Source organism: Lactuca sativa, chromosome 6, assembly GCF_002870075.4.
Source record: "Lactuca sativa cultivar Salinas chromosome 6, Lsat_Salinas_v11, whole genome shotgun sequence".
Taxonomy (NCBI): Eukaryota; Viridiplantae; Streptophyta; class Magnoliopsida; order Asterales; family Asteraceae; genus Lactuca; species Lactuca sativa.
The window spans coordinates 131,643,535-131,665,854 of NC_056628.2; the positions used below are offsets into that span (position 1 = coordinate 131,643,535).

General features: G+C 38.4%; 1 protein-coding gene across 1 annotated transcript; it reads right to left on the bottom strand.

Moving 5' to 3' along the window:
• Positions 1–20,019: 20,019 nt before the first annotated feature.
• On the bottom strand, positions 20,020–22,148 carry LOC111887530 (uncharacterized). Its single transcript, XM_023883701.3, has 3 exons — positions 21,876–22,148; positions 21,125–21,313; positions 20,020–20,356 (listed from the first exon to the last, which is right to left on the bottom strand). The coding sequence occupies exons 1-3, from the start codon at positions 21,939–21,941 to the stop codon at positions 20,153–20,155; spliced, it is 459 nt and encodes a 152-aa protein (XP_023739469.1). The 5' UTR covers positions 21,942–22,148; the 3' UTR covers positions 20,020–20,152.
• Between the last annotated feature and the right edge of the window lie 172 nt (positions 22,149–22,320).

Sequence of the window (22,320 nt, forward strand, 5' to 3'; positions counted from 1 at the left end):
CCTTTAGCATGTTCTTTCTTATTGAACCATCTTACCATTGCTACCAACATAAGCATATCATCAACATAAAGGCATAAGATAAGATAACCCTCACTTGTGTTTTTAATATAAACACACTTGTCACATTCATTAATCTTGTATCCACTTTCCAACATTACATGGTCAAACTTATAATTCCATTGTTTTAGGTCTTGTTTCAACCCATATAATTGATGGATTTTAGCCATAAGAACTTTCCTATGTGCGCATGAAAAACCCTAATGCTCGGATCTAGGCTTTCTAATAAACATGCTTTGAATCCAAGACTTCTAATTACTAATTAGGTTAAATAACAACATTGAAACAGATCTAGAATCATACCTTTGAGTTCCTTGTTGATCTTGAGGTCTTGGAGCTTCTAGAGTCACAAATGTCACTCCTCTGATGGCTTACAAACACCAAAGCAAGAAGAATGATTTGGGAGAGAGGAGAGGGGAGGAATTTCGACCAGAGTTCTCTTACTTTATGAGATGTGTCGAATTCCCTATGCCATGGGGTCTATTTATACTTGTAGACTCCTTAAGGGTTACAACCTAAACCCTAATTGGATAATCTTCTCTTAAGGCTATCCAAATCCATTCCATAGATAAGCATATGGACGATTTTAGCTATCCTAAAGCTCTTAGAATTCGTCCATACCATATCCCAATGGATTTACAGTCTAAAGCTTAACTATCAAACAATTGACAGTTTATACCCCTTTATTTAATTAATCTCTTTAAGTCACCAAATTAAGTCTAATTAATTCTATGACTTATATTAATCAAATAACAAATATATTATTCACTATATTATTCCCATAATATATTAATAATATTTACTCTCTCTTAATAAATCATCCTATCAAGTTGCTATGGTGAAGGCAACCCAAAAGGACCATGCACAACCGGATCAAATACTTGCCTAATATAGTTGCAGCCTTAGACACTATTCCAACAGTCTCCCACTTGGATAAGTCTAGTAACTATATTTACAGGTACAATTCGGTTTGCAATCGTAGCTCTCAAAGACGCTGTCAACTCTGATCTAATCAATCTTGCCCTTTAGATAAGGGAACGTACAGTCCTCTATTAGATATCATGCTGACAATCCTATGGAATGGTTAGTCAAGCATTTAGGTTTCTCGATCTCTGATTTATTGACATAGAACTTAATCGAACACATCAATTCAGTTCTGACCGGGCCCGGCACATAAGTCAAATCAAATCATCGAGCGGCCGAGATATCGCTTTTACCTTCTTAGATAAAAGTTACAGATAAACTTCGACTTATATGCATTTACTTATTCATTTACCAACTATACACAACAATACGTTTTATAACACCAAGTTACTGATGCGTTTTCGTATTATCAATGTACAATCAATTAACAAATAATAAACCATATATCTAGGTTTTAAGACTATATGATATTATCGTCTTGCGATCACCTTTTATATCGTATTCCATAAGGTGATTCCAGCAAGCGCGGGTTTATTCCAATGCTCAAAACTAGTTCATAAGCACTCATGAATGTTGCAGCAATCCTTTGCTATGTCTAACACCATTTAGACATTCTACACACCAATTCATGACAATCTTCATTCATATCTACTCCCAACATATGAACAATTGTGGACCATTTGAATAATTCGATTATTCCTAATAAACTCAATTATTCTGGAAGTCAAAACATGCAAAGTGAAACAATAGTTAAACAATTAACATAAGATAGTAACATTACTCATAAATAAAACTCCTTTATTTAATCATCAAATGCCAATTACATTTATCTATTACACGTTTCTAATACTATCTAATCTATGCTAATATCATCCTTCAGCCCAATACTCCTAGCATGCTGCAAGTGCTTAACCCTACTCAGTCCCTTCGTAAGCGGATCTGCTGGGTTATCTTCTGATGATATCCTCTTCACTACGAGTTGTCCTTCTTCTACACGATGTCTAATGAAGTGATACTTTCTGTCGATATGTCTTGATCTACCATGATCCCTAGGTTCCTTGGTTAAGGCAACCGCTCCTTCGTTATCACAGAAAATCTCCATGGGCTCCTTTATGGCAGGTAGGACTCCAAGATCACCGATGAAGTTCTTTAGCCATATTGCCTCCTTCGACGCTTCGCTCGCTGCAATGTACTCTGATTCGCACGTTGAATCAGCTACGGTTTCTTGCTTGGAACTCTTCCATGTCACTGCTCCTCCATTTAGGGTAAAGACCCAGCCCGACTGCGAACGGTAGTTGTCCCTGTCGGTCTGAAAGCTGGCGTCACTATACCCTCGCACCTTCAAGTCATCACTCCCTCCGAGGACTAAGAACCATTCCTTCGTCCTCCGAAGGTACTTAAGGATATTCTTCACCGCAATCCAATGTCCTTTGCCAGGATTCCCTTGATATCTGCTAACCATGCTCAAAGCGAAGGCTACATCAGGGCGAGTACAAGTCATAGCGTACATGATTGAGCCAACTGCGGAAGCGTATGGTACTCGGCTCATTTCCGCTATCTCAGCTTCGGTACTCGGACTTTGAGTCTTACTCAATTTGGCATTACTTTGTATCGGTAGTTCTCCCTTCTTTGAGTTTTCCATACTAAAACGTCTTAGTACCTTCTCTAAGTAAGTATTCTGACTAAGTCCAATTAGTCTCTTACTTCTTTCTCTTACTATCCTTATTCCCAAAATGTAAGAAGCCTCTTCGAGGTCCTTCATAGCGAAGCACTTCCCGAGCCAGGACTTAACCTCCTGCAGAGTCGGGATGTCGTTTCCTATGAGTAATATGTCATCGACATATAGAACGAGGAAGCTTACTATACTCCCACTGGCTTTGACATATACACAAGATTCGTCTTCACTTCGTACAAATCCAAACTCTTTGACTTTCTCATCGAAGCAAAGATTCCATCTGTGAGACGCTTGCTTAAGTCCATAAATGGACTTCTCAAGCTTACACACTCTATTCGGATGCTTCGGATCCACAAACCCCTCTGGCTGAGCCATGTAAACATCCTCAGCCAACTTTCCGTTAAGAAAAGCGGTCTTGACATCCATTTGCCAAATCTCATAATCATGAAATGCGGCAATTGCTAGCATTACTCTAATAGATTTAATCTTCGCAACTGGTGAGAAGGTCTCATCATAGTCAACTCCGGGAGTTTGAGTAAAGCCCTTCGCGACCAATCGCGCTTTATATGTGTGTACGTTCCCATCCACGTCGGTCTTTTTCTTGAAGATCCATTTGCACCCAACGGTCTTACGTCCGGGCACATAATCAACCAAATTCCAAACTTGGTTATCATACATGGATTGGATCTCGCTTTCCATTGCCTCTTTCCACTTTGCAGACTTCGGGCCTGCCATGGCTTCCTTATAGCTATTAGGTTCATCAAGGTTTACTAGTGTACCATCACTAATATGCGTGTCCCCTTCGGTAGTAATATGAAAGCCATAAAACTGGGGATGAACTCTAACTCTATCGGAACGTCTAAGAGGTAGGGATTCGTCAATCGGTTCAACCGGAGTTTCCTCCTCGGGTTGAGTGCCAGCAGTAGAGGTTCCTTCATCTATCGACTCTTGAATCTCTTCAAGTTCGATTTGCCTCCCACTGTCTCCTTGGCTTATGAGTTCTCGCTCTCGGAAAACTCCTCTCCTCGCAACGAAGACAACATTGTCCTTCGGTTTATAGAAGAGATATCCAAAGGATGTCTGCGGGTAGCCAATGAAAATACATCGCTCACTTCGAGGTTCAAGCTTGTCGTGAGTATCTCGTCTTACGAAAGCCTCGCAACCCCAAACCTTGATATGTGCCAACAAGGGAGCTTTCCCTGTCCATATCTCGTGAGGTGTTTTGGCAACCTTTTTAGTAGGGACTCGGTTAAGGATATGGGCGGCAGTCTCTAAGGCATACCCCCAAAAAGAGATTGGTAGCGAAGCACGACTCATCATAGAGCGAACCATATCCAATAAAGTTCGATTACGCCTTTCTGCCACACCATTCAACTGTGGTGTCCTAGGAGGCGTCAATTGCGAAACTATTCCACACTCCTTGAGATAATCATGGAATTCAAGACTTAGGTACTCTCCTCCTCGATCGGATCGAAGCATCTTGATTTTCCTGCCCAATTGATTCTCCACTTCACTCTTGAACTCTTTGAACTTCTGCCACACCATTCAACTGCGGTGTCCTAGGAGGCGTCAATTGCGAAACTATTCCACACTCCTTGAGATAATCGTGGAATTCAAGACTTAGATACTCTCCTCCTCGATCGGATCGAAGCATCTTGATTTTCCTGCCCAATTGATTCTCCACTTCACTCTTGAACTCTTTGAACTTTTCAAAGGTGACTGACTTTTGCTTGATTAAGTAGATATACCCATATCTACTATAGTCATCGGTAAAAGTCACATAGAAGCGGTTCCCATCCTTCATGGTTGATCTAAATGGTCCACATACATCGGTATGTATTAGGTCCAATAGACCCTCGCCCCTTTCACATGTACTTGTGAAGGGTGACTTAGTCATCTTTCCAAGTAAACAAGACTCGCATGTGTCATCTTCCTTAAGGTCGAATGACTCCAACATTCCATCCTTTTGGAGTTGGGCTATGCGTTTCTTGTTGACATGTCCAAGACGACAATGCCACAAGGATGCTTTATCCATACTAGTGGAAGAATCAATATTCAAAACATCATTTTCTAAGTTATCAACAATCATAACGGTTTCATATATTCCATTACATGGTATAGCTTCAAAGTAAAAAACACCATTTAGATAAGCCAAAATAGAACCATTCTCATTATTAAAAGAAAATCTAAAAGCTTGTCTAAACAAACCATGAAAGGAAATGATGTTTCTAGTCATTTCTGGCGAATAGCAACAATTGTTCAAATCTAAACTTAAACCATTCCTAAGCACCAAAGAATACACTCCAATCTTGGTCACAGGCGACGATCTTTTGTTCCCCATGATTAGATTTATTCTTCCAGCCTCCACATCCCTATTTCTTCTTAGTCCCTTCACATTAGAACAAATGTGGTAACCACAACCGGTATCAAGAATCCAAGAAATAACATGAGATGAATCGTTAGATTTGATTGTGTATATACCTGCGAAAGATGGCTTGATCTTTCCTTCTTTGATTGCTTGCAGGTAATCCGGGCAGCTTCTCTTCCAATGTCCTATCTTGTGGCAGTGGTGGCACTCTGCCTCCTTCGGGTTAGAGCAGGGCTTAGCGGGATCAACTTTGGTCCCACTAGAAGAGGCACCATCTCGGGCTTTCACCTTGCGATAGTTCTTCGATGAAGCTTTCCTCTTCTTTCCCTTTCCTTGACCAATAGCCAAGACAGGAGCAGCGGGCGGATTGGGAGTAGGTGCAACAGACTTGTCCTTGAAGTTGCTCGCAGCGACTCTCAAGAGACCTTGGAGTTTGCTTAGGGTGACCTCTTCTTTGTTCATGTGGTAGGTCATCCTAAATTGGTTGTACATCGGAGGCAAAGAGTGAAGCACCATGTCGATCGCCAAGTCTTCACCGAAGTCAACATTTAACTTGTGAAGGCGGTCGACATACCTTTGCATCTTTTGCAAGTGCACGGTAAGAGATTCTCCATGACCTATCTTTGCGGAAATCATGTTGGTGAAAATCTCATACCTCTCTTGTCTCGCGTTTTGGTGGTACCTCTCCAATAAGTCTTGGTGCATCTCGTACGGGTACATGTCCTCGTAGGACTTTTGGAATTCGGAGTTCATGGTGGCGATCATGATGCAATGTACCTTCGTTGCATCTCGCTCATGAGTTTCAAAGGCGGTGATTTCGGCTGGAGTAGCGATTTCAGTGTTGATTTTCTCGAGCTTCTCATCAAGGACATACTCTTTGTCCTCATAGCGAGCAATGGTGCGAATGTATCTTATCCATTCGCTAAAGTTCATTCCATCGAAGGTGACCTTTTGGCAAAGGCTCATCAACGTGAAGGAACTAGCAGCAGCGTTGTTTGCGTTTGACATCTACAATTAGAAAAGGACAAAGATAGATTAGAACAAGAACCCCTAATTATCACCCAATAAGAAAATTAGGGCTAGGATCCAACAATAACATTTACATACTAGAAAAGGGATGCCGTAATCTAACATGCAAATAAATTGAAGGTAAGTGAATGACGATTCACTAATTCTCCATCACAAAACTTAGACTATTAGACCTAAGTGTTTTTAAGAATTCCTAGGTTCGGATGAGATTCATTGAAACTATTCAATGGCATGTTTAAATCTCGATATGCCCCTCTTGTTTGTGACTGGGATGCCGAGGATCACAAAGCGGGTGTGAATTACCATGCAAATTCACATGGTTCCTTCATTGTAACGATCACCTATTTGATGTGCCGGTAAACCACACACGCTCCATCAAACTATGATAAACAATGAATCACCCTTTGCCACCTTCGCTTAGAACCAATTAGTGTGCCGGTAAACCACACACGCTCCACTAACATCTTGCATCAATTCACTTTTCCTAAAGTAACTAGAATTGGGAAATTTTAAAAGTATGTGTAGTTACTTTATATTTCTTATTATACTTTTAATGAGAGGATGAGGTTGCCCTATCCTACCCGTTCGGCTAACGGCCCTCCACCAATCAAGCAAGCAGTGGGTGTGAGTGTACACCCATTAAGCGCCATTTTATAGGCCGCAACCTTATACTCACCTTATAGATTGGCTTCGTGAATGAGGCCTACTGACGGTAAGACTAGCATTTAGTTATATATATATATATATATATATATATATATATATATATATATATATATATATATATATATATATATTATTCTAGTAATATCATATTAGTATAGGGTTGTATTTTAAACCTTTTAAAATCTAGGGTTTGAAATTTAAGTTGTCTAAATTAAAACTTTTAATCACAAATATAAAATTTCAAAACTTGAGGGCAAGTTTTAAACATTTAAAATATGGAGGATCAAATAACAAATAATTCCAATTAACAATTAATATCCTAATTATCTATATTTGATTTATTCAAGATTTCTTTTAAGATAATTACCAAAATAATCAAAATAATTAATTAATTATCATATAAGGAAATTAAATATTTTATTATATGATAAATATCTTTAATTAGATCAAGATTGCAGTTATATTTATCAGAAAAACGAATTAACATTGATCTAATTAGTTTATGGAAGGTTTAGATAAGATAATTACAAAGAAATCCCGAATCTGGCCATTCCTGACGCTTTGACTCGCCGAGTGCACAAGGGGACTCGCCGAGTCAGGCCTACTCGCCGACTCCACCTTGGGACTCGCCGAGTCAGTGACTCAGAAACCAAAAAATCGAATTTTGCAGGTTTGTTTCAGTTAATCAAGCAACAATTTAAAGAAAACCAAGCTATTCTCTGATACCACTGATGAATTTTAGCCATAAGAACTTTCCTATGTGCGCATGCAAAACCCTAATGCTCGGATCTAGGCTTTCTAATAAACATGCTTTGAATCCAAGACTTCTAATTACTAATTAGGTTAAATAACAACATTGAAACAGATCTAGAATCATACCTTTGAGTTCCTTGTTGATCTTGAGGTCATGGAGCTTCTAGAGTCACAAATGTCACTCCTCTGATGGCTTACAAACACCAAAGCAAGAAGAATGATTTGGGAGAGAGGAGAGGGGAGGAATTTCGACCAGAGTTCTCTTACTTTATGAGATGTGTCGAATTCCCTATGCCATGGGGTCTATTTATACTTGTAGACTCCTTAAGGGTTACAACCTAAACCCTAATTGGATAATCTTCTCTTAAGGCTATCCAAATCCATTCCATAGATAAGCATATGGACGATTTTAGCTATCCTAAAGCTCTTAGAATTCGTCCATACCATATCCCAATGGATTTACAGTCTAAAGCTTAACTATCAAACAATTGACAGTTTATACCCCTTTATTTAATTAATCTCTTTAAGTCACCAAATTAAGTCTAATTAATTCTATGACTTATATTAATCAAATAACAAATATATTATTCACTATATTATTCCCATAATATATTAATAATATTTACTCTCTCTTAATAAATCATCCTATCAAGTTGCTATGGTGAAGGCAACCCAAAAGGACCATGCACAACCGGATCAAATACTTGCCTAATATAGTTGCAGCCTTAGACACTATTCCAACAGTCTCCCACTTGGATAAGTCTAGTAACTATATTTACAGGTACAATTCGGTTTGCAATCGTAGCTCTCAAAGACGCTGTCAACTCTGATCTAATCAATCTTGCCCTTTAGATAAGGGAACGTACAGTCCTCTATTAGATATCATGCTGACAATCCTATGGAATGGTTAGTCAAGCATTTAGGTTTCTCGATCTCTGATTTATTGACATAGAACTTAATCGAACACATCAATTCAGTTCTGACCGGGCCCGGCACATAAGTCAAATCAAATCATCGAGCGGCCGAGATATCGCTTTTACCTTCTTAGATAAAAGTTACAGATAAACTTCGACTTATATGCATTTACTTATTCATTTACCAACTATACACAACAATACGTTTTATAACACCAAGTTACTGATGCGTTTTCGTATTATCAATGTACAATCAATTAACAAATAATAAACCATATATCTAGGTTTTAAGACTATATGATATTATCGTCTTGCGATCACCTTTTATATCGTATTCCATAAGGTGATTCCAGCAAGCGCGGGTTTATTCCAATGCTCAAAACTAGTTCATAAGCACTCATGAATGTTGCAGCAATCCTTTGCTATGTCTAACACCATTTAGACATTCTACACACCAATTCATGACAATCTTCATTCATATCTACTCCCAACATATGAACAATTGTGGACCATTTGAATAATTCGATTATTCCTAATAAACTCAATTATTCTGGAAGTCAAAACATGCAAAGTGAAACAATAGTTAAACAATTAACATAAGATAGTAACATTACTCATAAATAAAACTCCTTTATTTAATCATCAAATGCCAATTACATTTATCTATTACACGTTTCTAATACTATCTAATCTATGCTAATATCATCCTTCAGCCCAATACTCCTAGCATGCTGCAAGTGCTTAACCCTACTCAGTCCCTTCGTAAGCGGATCTGCTGGGTTATCTTCTGATGATATCCTCTTCACTACGAGTTGTCCTTCTTCTACACGATGTCTAATGAAGTGATACTTTCTGTCGATATGTCTTGATCTACCATGATCCCTAGGTTCCTTGGTTAAGGCAACCGCTCCTTCGTTATCACAGAAAATCTCCATGGGCTCCTTTATGGCAGGTAGGACTCCAAGATCACCGATGAAGTTCTTTAGCCATATTGCCTCCTTCGACGCTTCGCTCGCTGCAATGTACTCTGATTCGCACGTTGAATCAGCTACGGTTTCTTGCTTGGAACTCTTCCATGTCACTGCTCCTCCATTTAGGGTAAAGACCCAGCCCGACTGCGAACGGTAGTTGTCCCTGTCGGTCTGAAAGCTGGCGTCACTATACCCTCGCACCTTCAAGTCATCACTCCCTCCGAGGACTAAGAACCATTCCTTCGTCCTCCGAAGGTACTTAAGGATATTCTTCACCGCAATCCAATGTCCTTTGCCAGGATTCCCTTGATATCTGCTAACCATGCTCAAAGCGAAGGCTACATCAGGGCGAGTACAAGTCATAGCGTACATGATTGAGCCAACTGCGGAAGCGTATGGTACTCGGCTCATTTCCGCTATCTCAGCTTCGGTACTCGGACTTTGAGTCTTACTCAATTTGGCATTACTTTGTATCGGTAGTTCTCCCTTCTTTGAGTTTTCCATACTAAAACGTCTTAGTACCTTCTCTAAGTAAGTATTCTGACTAAGTCCAATTAGTCTCTTACTTCTTTCTCTTACTATCCTTATTCCCAAAATGTAAGAAGCCTCTTCGAGGTCCTTCATAGCGAAGCACTTCCCGAGCCAGGACTTAACCTCCTGCAGAGTCGGGATGTCGTTTCCTATGAGTAATATGTCATCGACATATAGAACGAGGAAGCTTACTATACTCCCACTGGCTTTGACATATACACAAGATTCGTCTTCACTTCGTACAAATCCAAACTCTTTGACTTTCTCATCGAAGCAAAGATTCCATCTGTGAGACGCTTGCTTAAGTCCATAAATGGACTTCTCAAGCTTACACACTCTATTCGGATGCTTCGGATCCACAAACCCCTCTGGCTGAGCCATGTAAACATCCTCAGCCAACTTTCCGTTAAGAAAAGCGGTCTTGACATCCATTTGCCAAATCTCATAATCATGAAATGCGGCAATTGCTAGCATCACTCTAATAGATTTAATCTTCGCAACTGGTGAGAAGGTCTCATCATAGTCAACTCCGGGAGTTTGAGTAAAGCCCTTCGCGACCAATCGCGCTTTATATGTGTGTACGTTCCCATCCACGTCGGTCTTTTTCTTGAAGATCCATTTGCACCCAACGGTCTTACGTCCGGGCACATAATCAACCAAATTCCAAACTTGGTTATCATACATGGATTGGATCTCGCTTTCCATTGCCTCTTTCCACTTTGCAGACTTCGGGCCTGCCATGGCTTCCTTATAGCTATTAGGTTCATCAAGGTTTACTAGTGTACCATCACTAATATGCGTGTCCCCTTCGGTAGTAATATGAAAGCCATAAAACTGGGGATGAACTCTAACTCTATCGGAACGTCTAAGAGGTAGGGATTCGTCAATCGGTTCAACCGGAGTTTCCTCCTCGGGTTGAGTGCCAGCAGTAGAGGTTCCTTCATCTATCGACTCTTGAATCTCTTCAAGTTCGATTTGCCTCCCACTGTCTCCTTGGCTTATGAGTTCTCGCTCTCGGAAAACTCCTCTCCTCGCAACGAAGACAACATTGTCCTTCGGTTTATAGAAGAGATATCCAAAGGATGTCTGCGGGTAGCCAATGAAAATACATCGCTCACTTCGAGGTTCAAGCTTGTCGTGAGTATCTCGTCTTACGAAAGCCTCGCAACCCCAAACCTTGATATGTGCCAACAAGGGAGCTTTCCCTGTCCATATCTCGTGAGGTGTTTTGGCAACCTTTTTAGTAGGGACTCGGTTAAGGATATGGGCGGCAGTCTCTAAGGCATACCCCCAAAAAGAGATTGGTAGCGAAGCACGACTCATCATAGAGCGAACCATATCCAATAAAGTTCGATTACGCCTTTCTGCCACACCATTCAACTGTGGTGTCCTAGGAGGCGTCAATTGCGAAACTATTCCACACTCCTTGAGATAATCATGGAATTCAAGACTTAGGTACTCTCCTCCTCGATCGGATCGAAGCATCTTGATTTTCCTACCCAATTGATTCTCCACTTCACTCTTGAACTCTTTGAACTTCTGCCACACCATTCAACTGCGGTGTCCTAGGAGGCGTCAATTGCGAAACTATTCCACACTCCTTGAGATAATCGTGGAATTCAAGACTTAGATACTCTCCTCCTCGATCGGATCGAAGCATCTTGATTTTCCTGCCCAATTGATTCTCCACTTCACTCTTGAACTCTTTGAACTTTTCAAAGGTGACTGACTTTTGCTTGATTAAGTAGATATACCCATATCTACTATAGTCATCGGTAAAAGTCACATAGAAGCGGTTCCCATCCTTCATGGTTGATCTAAATGGTCCACATACATCGGTATGTATTAGGTCCAATAGACCCTCGCCCCTTTCACATGTACTTGTGAAGGGTGACTTAGTCATCTTTCCAAGTAAACAAGACTCGCATGTGTCATCTTCCTTAAGGTCGAATGACTCCAACATTCCATCCTTTTGGAGTTGGGCTATGCGTTTCTTGTTGACATGTCCAAGACGACAATGCCACAATGATGCTTTATCCATACTAGTGGAAGAATCAATATTCAAAACATCATTTTCTAAGTTATCAACAATCATAACGGTTTCATATATTCCATTACATGGTATAGCTTCAAAGTAAAAAACACCATTTAGATAAGCCAAAATAGAACCATTCTCATTATTAAAAGAAAATCTAAAAGCTTGTCTAAACAAACCATGAAAGGAAATGATGTTTCTAGTCATTTCTGGCGAATAGCAACAATTGTTCAAATCTAAACTTAAACCATTCCTAAGCACCAAAGAATACACTCCAATCTTGGTCACAGGCGACGATCTTTTGTTCCCCATGATTAGATTTATTCTTCCAGCCTCCACATCCCTATTTCTTCTTAGTCCCTTCACATTAGAACAAATGTGGTAACCACAACCGGTATCAAGAATCCAAGAAATAACATGAGATGAATCGTTAGATTTGATTGTGTATATACCTGCGAAAGATGGCTTGATCTTTCCTTCTTTGATTGCTTGCAGGTAATCCGGGCAGCTTCTCTTCCAATGTCCTATCTTGTGGCAGTGGTGGCACTCTGCCTCCTTCGGGTTAGAGCAGGGCTTAGCGGGATCAACTTTGGTCCCACTAGAAGAGGCACCATCTCGGGCTTTCACCTTGCGATAGTTCTTCGATGAAGCTTTCCTCTTCTTTCCCTTTCCTTGACCAATAGCCAAGACAGGAGCAGCGGGCGGATTGGGAGTAGGTGCAACAGACTTGTCCTTGAAGTTGCTCGCAGCGACTCTCAAGAGACCTTGGAGTTTGCTTAGGGTGACCTCTTCTTTGTTCATGTGGTAGGTCATCCTAAATTGGTTGTACATCGGAGGCAAAGAGTGAAGCACCATGTCGATCGCCAAGTCTTCACCGAATTCAACATTTAACTTGTGAAGGCGGTCGACATACCTTTGCATCTTTTGCAAGTGCACGGTAAGAGATTCTCCATGACCTATCTTTGCGGAAATCATGTTGGTGAAAATCTCATACCTCTCTTGTCTCGCGTTTTGGTGGTACCTCTCCAATAAGTCTTGGTGCATCTCGTACGGGTACATGTCCTCGTAGGACTTTTGGAATTCGGAGTTCATGGTGGCGATCATGATGCAATGTACCTTCGTTGCATCTCGCTCATGAGTTTCAAAGGCGGTGATTTCGGCTGGAGTAGCGATTTCAGTGTTGATTTTCTCGAGCTTCTCATCAAGGACATACTCTTTGTCCTCATAGCGAGCAATGGTGCGAATGTATCTTATCCATTCGCTAAAGTTCATTCCATCGAAGGTGACCTTTTGGCAAAGGCTCATCAACGTGAAGGAACTAGCAGCAGCGTTGTTTGCGTTTGACATCTACAATTAGAAAAGGACAAAGATAGATTAGAACAAGAACCCCTAATTATCACCCAATAAGAAAATTAGGGCTAGGATCCAACAATAACATTTACATACTAGAAAAGGGATGCCGTAATCTAACATGCAAATAAATTGAAGGTAAGTGAATGACGATTCACTAATTCTCCATCACAAAACTTAGACTATTAGACCTAAGTGTTTTTAAGAATTCCTAGGTTCGGATGAGATTCATTGAAACTATTCAATGGCATGTTTAAATCTCGATATGCCCCTCTTGTTTGTGACTGGGATGCCGAGGATCACAAAGCGGGTGTGAATTACCATGCAAATTCACATGGTTCCTTCATTGTAACGATCACCTATTTGATGTGCCGGTAAACCACACACGCTCCATCAAACTATGATAAACAATGAATCACCCTTTGCCACCTTCGCTTAGAACCAATTAGTGTGCCGGTAAACCACACACGCTCCACTAACATCTTGCATCAATTCACTTTTCCTAAAGTAACTAGAATTGGGAAATTTTAAAAGTATGTGTAGTTACTTTATATTTCTTATTATACTTTTAATGAGAGGATGAGGTTGCCCTATCCTACCCGTTCGGCTAACGGCCCTCCACCAATCAAGCAAGCAGTGGGTGTGAGTGTACACCCATTAAGCGCCATTTTATAGGCCGCAACCTTATACTCACCTTATAGATTGGCTTCGTGAATGAGGCCTACTGACGGTAAGACTAGCATTTAGTTATATATATATATATATATATATATATATATATATATATATATATATATATATATATATATATTATTCTAGTAATATCATATTAGTATAGGGTTGTATTTTAAACCTTTTAAAATCTAGGGTTTGAAATTTAAGTTGTCTAAATTAAAACTTTTAATCACAAATATAAAATTTCAAAACTTGAGGGCAAGTTTTAAACATTTAAAATATGGAGGATCAAATAACAAATAATTCCAATTAACAATTAATATCCTAATTATCTATATTTGATTTATTCAAGATTTCTTTTAAGATAATTACCAAAATAATCAAAATAATTAATTAATTATCATATAAGGAAATTAAATATTTTATTATATGATAAATATCTTTAATTAGATCAAGATTGCAGTTATATTTATCAGAAAAACGAATTAACATTGATCTAATTAGTTTATGGAAGGTTTAGATAAGATAATTACAAAGAAATCCCGAATCTGGCCATTCCTGACGCTTTGACTCGCCGAGTGCACAAGGGGACTCGCCGAGTCAGGCCTACTCGCCGACTCCACCTTGGGACTCACCGAGTCAGTGACTCAGAAACCAAAAAATCGAATTTTGCAGGTTTGTTTCAGTTAATCAAGCAACAATTTAAAGAAAACCAAGCTATTCTCTGATACCACTGATGAATTTTAGCCATAAGAACTTTCCTATGTGCGCATGCAAAACCCTAATGCTCGGATCTAGGCTTTCTAATAAACATGCTTTGAATCCAAGACTTCTAATTACTAATTAGGTTAAATAACAACATTGAAACAGATCTAGAATCATACCTTTGAGTTCCTTGTTGATCTTGAGGTCATGGAGCTTCTAGAGTCACAAATGTCACTCCTCTGATGGCTTACAAACACCAAAGCAAGAAGAATGATTTGGGAGAGAGGAGAGGGGAGGAATTTCGACCAGAGTTCTCTTACTTTATGAGATGTGTCGAATTCCCTATGCCATGGGGTCTATTTATACTTGTAGACTCCTTAAGGGTTACAACCTAAACCCTAATTGGATAATCTTCTCTTAAGGCTATCCAAATCCATTCCATAGATAAGCATATGGACGATTTTAGCTATCCTAAAGCTCTTAGAATTCGTCCATACCATATCCCAATGGATTTACAGTCTAAAGCTTAACTATCAAACAATTGACAGTTTATACCCCTTTATTTAATTAATCTCTTTAAGTCACCAAATTAAGTCTAATTAATTCTATGACTTATATTAATCAAATAACAAATATATTATTCACTATATTATTCCCATAATATATTAATAATATTTACTCTCTCTTAATAAATCATCCTATCAAGTTGCTATGGTGAAGGCAACCCAAAAGGACCATGCACAACCGGATCAAATACTTGCCTAATATAGTTGCAGCCTTAGACACTATTCCAACAATAATGACTTCACAAGTTTGCAAACCTTTGACATTAGTCCTGGGTAACATACGCTTCTGGTTGTTCCATGTAAATTTCTTTTTCTAAATCCCTATTTAGAAAAGTTGTTTTAACATCAATTTGATGTACGTCAAGTTTTCTTATAGAAGTGATTGCAAGTACCAATCTAATGTATGTGATACATGTGACAGGAGAGTATGTATCAAAGTAATGAAGACCAGTTTTTATGTCTTAGAAATATGTTTTAGAAAAGAATTTCTAAAAACATAAGCAAACCAGGAGTGGTATTACTAGAAACTGAAACAAAACATAAATCAAAAGTTGTTTTAGGAAAAAAAAATGTTTTTCTTTGAGAACTATATCAGAAGACAGAAGCGATTAATATTTTTTTCAATTGTTTCTTTCGCACAAACGATTTGTTTTAAGACTGTTAGGATAGTATCACCCAAAACTGCACAAAAGAACAAACGGAAAGAAATTTGATTGAGGCATGTATTTAAGAAAGTTTCCTTAAAACAAATTCGCCCTATATGGGTGTTTGTTTCCCAAGATACAACAATAAAAAGTGACTCTTCTAGGTCACCCGAACCCTAAATTGGCCCGAAAAATACCTTTGTTTCAACAAGAGTTGGAAAAAGAAGTAGAAGCGGAAGAGAGGAAGAGAAGTATTTCGTTTCATTTGGTGTATCCAATCAATAGCCTAAGACATGTATTTATACTGGGAATAATATAGGTTAAAAGTGTAACTGATGAAGAATTAAAGAGCTTCATTTAATTAATAAATCAAAACCAAAATCTAATTATTAATGGTCTTTACTTTGGGTTTGTAAATGTTAATTGAAAAAGAAATAATTGCAAAAAAAAATTTGTAACACCCAGTATCAGAAAGGCTAAGAAAGGAACGGAAAACCCTAAGTCAAAGGGGGGGTCAACTCGTCAAGTCCAAGGAAGAACTCGACGAGTCGGAGCGGGATCTGTGTGAAAGATTAAGTGACCGACTCGACGAGTCGGCGAGTCAGGTCTAGGTTAGGAAGCCCTAATTCCAGGACTTGGTACCCTATTTAAGCATCTTATTCTCTTCCCTAGGCTTCATTTGCAGCCTCTCTCGTCCAGAACCCAAAACCCTAGTCACCCAACTCCATTGTTTGAGCTTTTGAGAAGATTAAGGGCCTTTAGAGTGCGTCTTGGAAGCTTGGAGAGAAAGGAGCAAGGAAGGAAGAGTAGATCCAGACTCCATATTGACTTGGCAACTGTTAGGAGGTAAAAAGTCTAAATCTTGAGCTTTTAAGTGATAGATCCCCTTTCTAGCTTTTCTTTTTGTCACAATTGGATCATTTCCAAGTAGAATATGAGTATTAAGCCTTTGAGGATGGATTGGACAACAGATCTGGACATTCTTGAGCTTTAGAAGCGCAAAGTTGTTGGATTTATCCAGCTAAGGTCCCATTTCATGACCTAGGCCTTCATTGTAGCTTGGATTAAGTGTTCTAGCCTGATAACACCTTGCATGCACGTAAAGTTAGCAACTTTACGTGCAATGCTAGCATTAGGAGCCCAGATCTATGAGTTGGAAGTGTTGGAATGGACTGTAATCGACAGAATAGAGATGTAACAAAGTGGACTCGACGAGTCCGTTCATGGACTCGGCGAGTCGGGTCGCAAACCCAAACCTTTTTGTTTATGATTCGGATCAGTGAGTGGAGTTAGTAAAGGATTCAGCCAGAATGGGTCCGTAATGGACATGAAAATCATAGTACTCGACGAGTTCGAGGAGGAAATCGGCAAGTCCAAGACAATCTCCTTAGTTATGAAGATGAACTCGACGAGTTGTTCATACAACTCGGCGAATCATGGTCTAGGCATTCATACGATGATAATGAACTCGACGAGTTCAGGGATGAACTCGGCAAGTCGGTTGAAGATAGTCCCGAAGTGTTAGATGAAGGAGAACTCGTCGAGTTCTTGCTAGACTCGACGAGGACAGTCGGGGTTGTTTTGGGATTTGAGGAGCATGGACTCGGCGAGTTGGCAGAACAACTCGACGAGTCGAGTCAACTGGAAGGTTGAATTTGACCAGGACTTTGACCTTGAGAAGGACTTTGACCAGAGTTGACTTAGTTGACTTCTTGAGGACAGTTAGGCTAAGTGTTATTTTGGTATTGGTAACTCGGGGAGCTAGAGGAGTAGCGGTTCGGAGAGTTGTCGGATAACAGCCAGAGGGTTATCAGCAGAGTTCATCAGTGCATGTGAGTTTCCCTTTGTGTGTATGGGTCTATGGCCACAATGTCGGCCCATGTAGTTATGAGTAGGAAGACCCAGAGGTTAGCCCTAGGCACTATATGCTAGTATGTTATTCCGGACCAAGGTCCGATGTCGGGCGGGTGCCTGAGGAAGGTTTATGTGTTTGTTATTCCGAATCAAGATCTGATGTCGGGGTAAGCCCGAGGTAAGTTGCATGTTAGATTATACTTGTTGTCTGTGTGATACATGTATGTGCCTGGTAGGGAGGTGAGTATGGTAGAGGTCCCGTATCTCACCAATAGCAGAGTGTGGACGGTGTTCCATATCTCATTAGCAACAGAGCAGGGGCGAGTCCCAAGGTAGGAAGAGAGTGAGTGTGGGTTGGGCCCGTATCTCACTATCAGTAGGAGCGTGGACGGGGCTCCATGACTCATTAGTAGCAGGACAGGGGCGAGACCCAAGATAGGCGAGGCCTTAGAACAGGAATCCAGTAATATATGTTCAGTTTATGTGTTATGTTATGATTGTATGTTAGTATATGTTAGCGGGCAGGGCCCAGAGACAGGCGGGGCCTAAGTGAGACAGATCTGTATACCGAGCGGGGCTCGATGCCAGGCAAGGCCTGATGCCGGAGCGAGTCCGATGTCGGGCTAGTCCCGATGCAGCAGGGGCAAGGCCCAGTATGTGATTGTGAGTATGGTATGTGGTAGGTTGGAGAACTCACTAAGCTTCGTGCTTATAGTTTTCAGTTTTGGTTTCAGATACTTCTGGTAGCGGAGGGAAGAGCTCGGGATGATCGCATGACACACACCATAGTTAGTCAGTCTGGGATGTTTTACTCTGATAATAAGAATATGTTTTGAATTAACTCTGATTTTATGTTATGATTTATGCTATGGATTGACAATGTATTAAAAACGAAATTTTTAGTCATAATTTTTGGGATGTTACAAAATCCTTAATAAGAACTTTTTTGGACGTGCACTCACACACAAATTAGTTGCCCGGAGCCAAATTGGCTCACATTTGCACCCCATGCATTCAAACATAAGAGAGTCTGGATTTCATAAGTCTTACAAAGATAGTTAGGCTTTGTAGTTATAAACTCATTTCCTTTTCAAACTCCCACCAATGTGGGATGAAGTAAATCCAATAAACCACTTGTTTATACTCTTCCAAACACCTCACTTTAACATGTAATTTTCTATTCATCTTTAATCTGTTTTGGACGTATAATATATCAAAATGAAGGTGTCACGGAGGAGAACACGAATATGAAATCATTTGTCCATTTTGATTACATATAAAGTTTGAAATTCATGCTCAAAATGGGAAAAAACCATTTTTGGAAATTGGTAAAACCAATTTTCCAAACAGACTTTGTGGTTTAAACCGACGCTTCAACAAAAGGCCTCGGATATGGTGTAATGAATAGAGGGAAAGTAATCGCTTATGTTTCTAGGAAATTGAAAGACACCGAAATAAGATACACGGCTCGCAATTTGGAACTTACAACTATTATTTGCACGCTTAACATTTGGAATCACTATTTGCATGGAACGAAATGCAAATTTTACAAGGATTACAAAAGTTCGCATTATGTGTTTGCTCAAAATTACCTTAATATGTGGAAAAGAAGGATTGAGCTTATAAATGATTATGATTGTGAACTAATTTATTATGTTAGGAAAGCTAATGTTATAGTCGACGCCTTGATCCAAAAAGAGAAATAAAAGCTAATTAAATGAAGATCAATGAGAATAGAACTAATATATAATGTTATTGAGAAAATAGAAAATACACAAGTGGAAGCCATGAAAGAGGAGAACATAAAGTGAGAAAATGTAGGCAAGAAAATGGATTTTAAAGAAAACTATCAAGGTTGAAACAAAATTTAGAGATGTATTTAGGTTTCCGGATTCGGAGACAATTGGGAGCTAGTGTTGAATGACGTCATAATCTAGTGGATTTCGATGTAATTCCAAACACTCGAAAGAGAAAGGAGGGTGATTCTTGAGGTCTTAAACTCAAACTAGAACCAAAATAAGTGATTTGAATAATAAGTAATTGGAGGAGGTATAACCAATATTTGACCCATAAATGTCATGACTCCATTAACCAATGAAGAAAGACATTGTCCTAATGTCATCTAATTAGACTCTAGAACGTTTGTTTGTTGACACTATATGTCCACGTCGGATATGTAGTTAGAGGGATTGACTGTGAAAAGAACCATAACAGATTAACCACAACTCACACTTTGATAACATGTTTAACAAACATATATATGTACATCTCTATATATATTCATATATTCTAATAAGCAGCATGAAAAAACTTTAAAATATGTACATATAATGTCATTCTTGTGTTTGTGTTTTTGAGAACGATAAATAAAGCAAATGATGAAAAACCCGAAAATTGCATCCAAATTTAAACAAAGATAGCCATAAATTTACATTTTACATCCCTGATTCTTCTAGGAGTTTTAGAATATTATGTTCAGGTGCACTGATCGATGGCAATATCATTCGATTTGTCCGAGGTCGTGATTTTGATCGTGGTGTCTCGGGTTCGGGTGGGCCCCCCGTTTCATCATGCATTCCGGGTAAGTCGACCCGTTTTTGCACGCCTGCAGATACGCGTTCTTTCCATATTCTCCCATCCTTTTTGTTATGTAACAAAGCAAATAAATTAGCAAACAAGGTATAAAAATGAATTAAAAAATACCTATATAGATTGTCAAATAAAGACCTCACACATACAATACATTAAACTTTATAGAATTTACATCATCATTTCATTTTTTATAAGTACCATTTTTTTTCCTACAATGCATTAAGCGCTATAAATTTTTAATGGATCATAGATTTGCAAAATAATAATAATAATAATAATAATAATAATATAAACATAAATTTTTAATGGATTGCAAAATAATAATAATAATAATATAAACATTTATATTTTAATCATTTTATATTAATTTTTTTTCCATTGTTTAGTTCAAGAGTAGTTAAACTCATTATGATTCATAAAATGTCAAAGTTGACATAACATCCAACCATTCCATTAAACTATTATGAATAAGACAAGACTTGCTATTACTTTTTTGGCAAATGTTTTTTATTTTATTACTTCATAGCTTTTGTAATTTTTTTTTTTTTGGGAATTCATATTTATAACATTTATAAGACAAACATTCATTTTTGGCTAAAACGGTAATTTACCGGTATCCAAAGGACTTATTTTTTTAATTTAATACAAAAAGAGCAATTTTTTAACTTAATACTATTATAGTAAATAAGGGTTTTTTACTTTTTCCCATTACATTTTACTTTTTTTATTAGATTATCCTACTTTATTTCTCTTTCCCATTTCCCCAAATGTCAAGTTTATCAAATATATAGGAATATAAATAAGCATGGGCTTACATTGAGGATCGAAGGTTCAGGCAATGGGCATTGAATGGGTTGATCGAGATCAAGAGGCTCAATCGGATGCTCGACAGGCTTAAACTCAACTGCAACTTCGATTCCATGATGAGAAGTCGACATAAATCCTGTAACATTACCAGTTGTTTCTATAGCCTCTGTATCTTCAGCTACAACTTCCCTTTCGTCCTTTATGTAAAAAATCAATCGACTATACTCAAAACTTATGCTTTCCAAATGCAAAATTGGCATAGAATTCATGATAGATGTTATATAGTTACATGTCGATAGTAATCGTATTCCATAAAAGGAAACAACTTTCATCAATTTTGGTTTCGAATTGAAACTCATTTGACTGTCGATAGTCAAACATGGTAGACATGTAAACAGAATCAAATTTTGACTTGTATGTTTTCTATGAAGACAACAGCCAAAATCCAAAAAATTCAAGTGAATCTCAGCAAAATTGGATTTTATCACATAGTGAAAGAGACCCAGAATGCCCAAAATCAGATTCTTTGTTCAGGCTATTGAAGAAAAAGTCAAACCCCCAAATTTTGAATTTACAAATGTCAAAAACGAATTGATTAGAAAACGAATAACCCTGTACCCATCATCAACCTAAAGAACTTTATGGATTGAATACTGATTAAGACAAATAGAATTGCATAGAAAACGAAATAAGAGAACCTACAGGATCCATGAACTGTGATCAATAGTTAGGAGTTTACAGAGAGATGTTGTAACTTACGAGTGCACTTTGAGAGCGACGATGGCCATTTCTGCTGACAGAAAATCTAGAGAAAAGACCCACCATATCTTTTGCTTTAATTTTGGAGCAAAAGAGTAATGAAATAGCTCCAAACGTGATATGGGTGTGATGTCGTTAGATTGCTTTGCTTTCTCTTTGTAAGAGAGAGAGAGAGAGAGAGAGAGAGAGAGAGAGAGAGAGAGAGAGTCCAGAGAGATTGTAAGGTGGAAAGGGAAGATGAAGACGGACGGTTGCTTGGCTAGGTGGGTTTTGTAATATGCTATCTGTCATTATACATTATATATATATATATATATATATATATATATATATATATATATATATATATATATATATATATATATATATATATATATATATATATATATATATATATATTTAGACAAAATTTAAGATTGTTAATTTGGAGGATAACTATAACAAA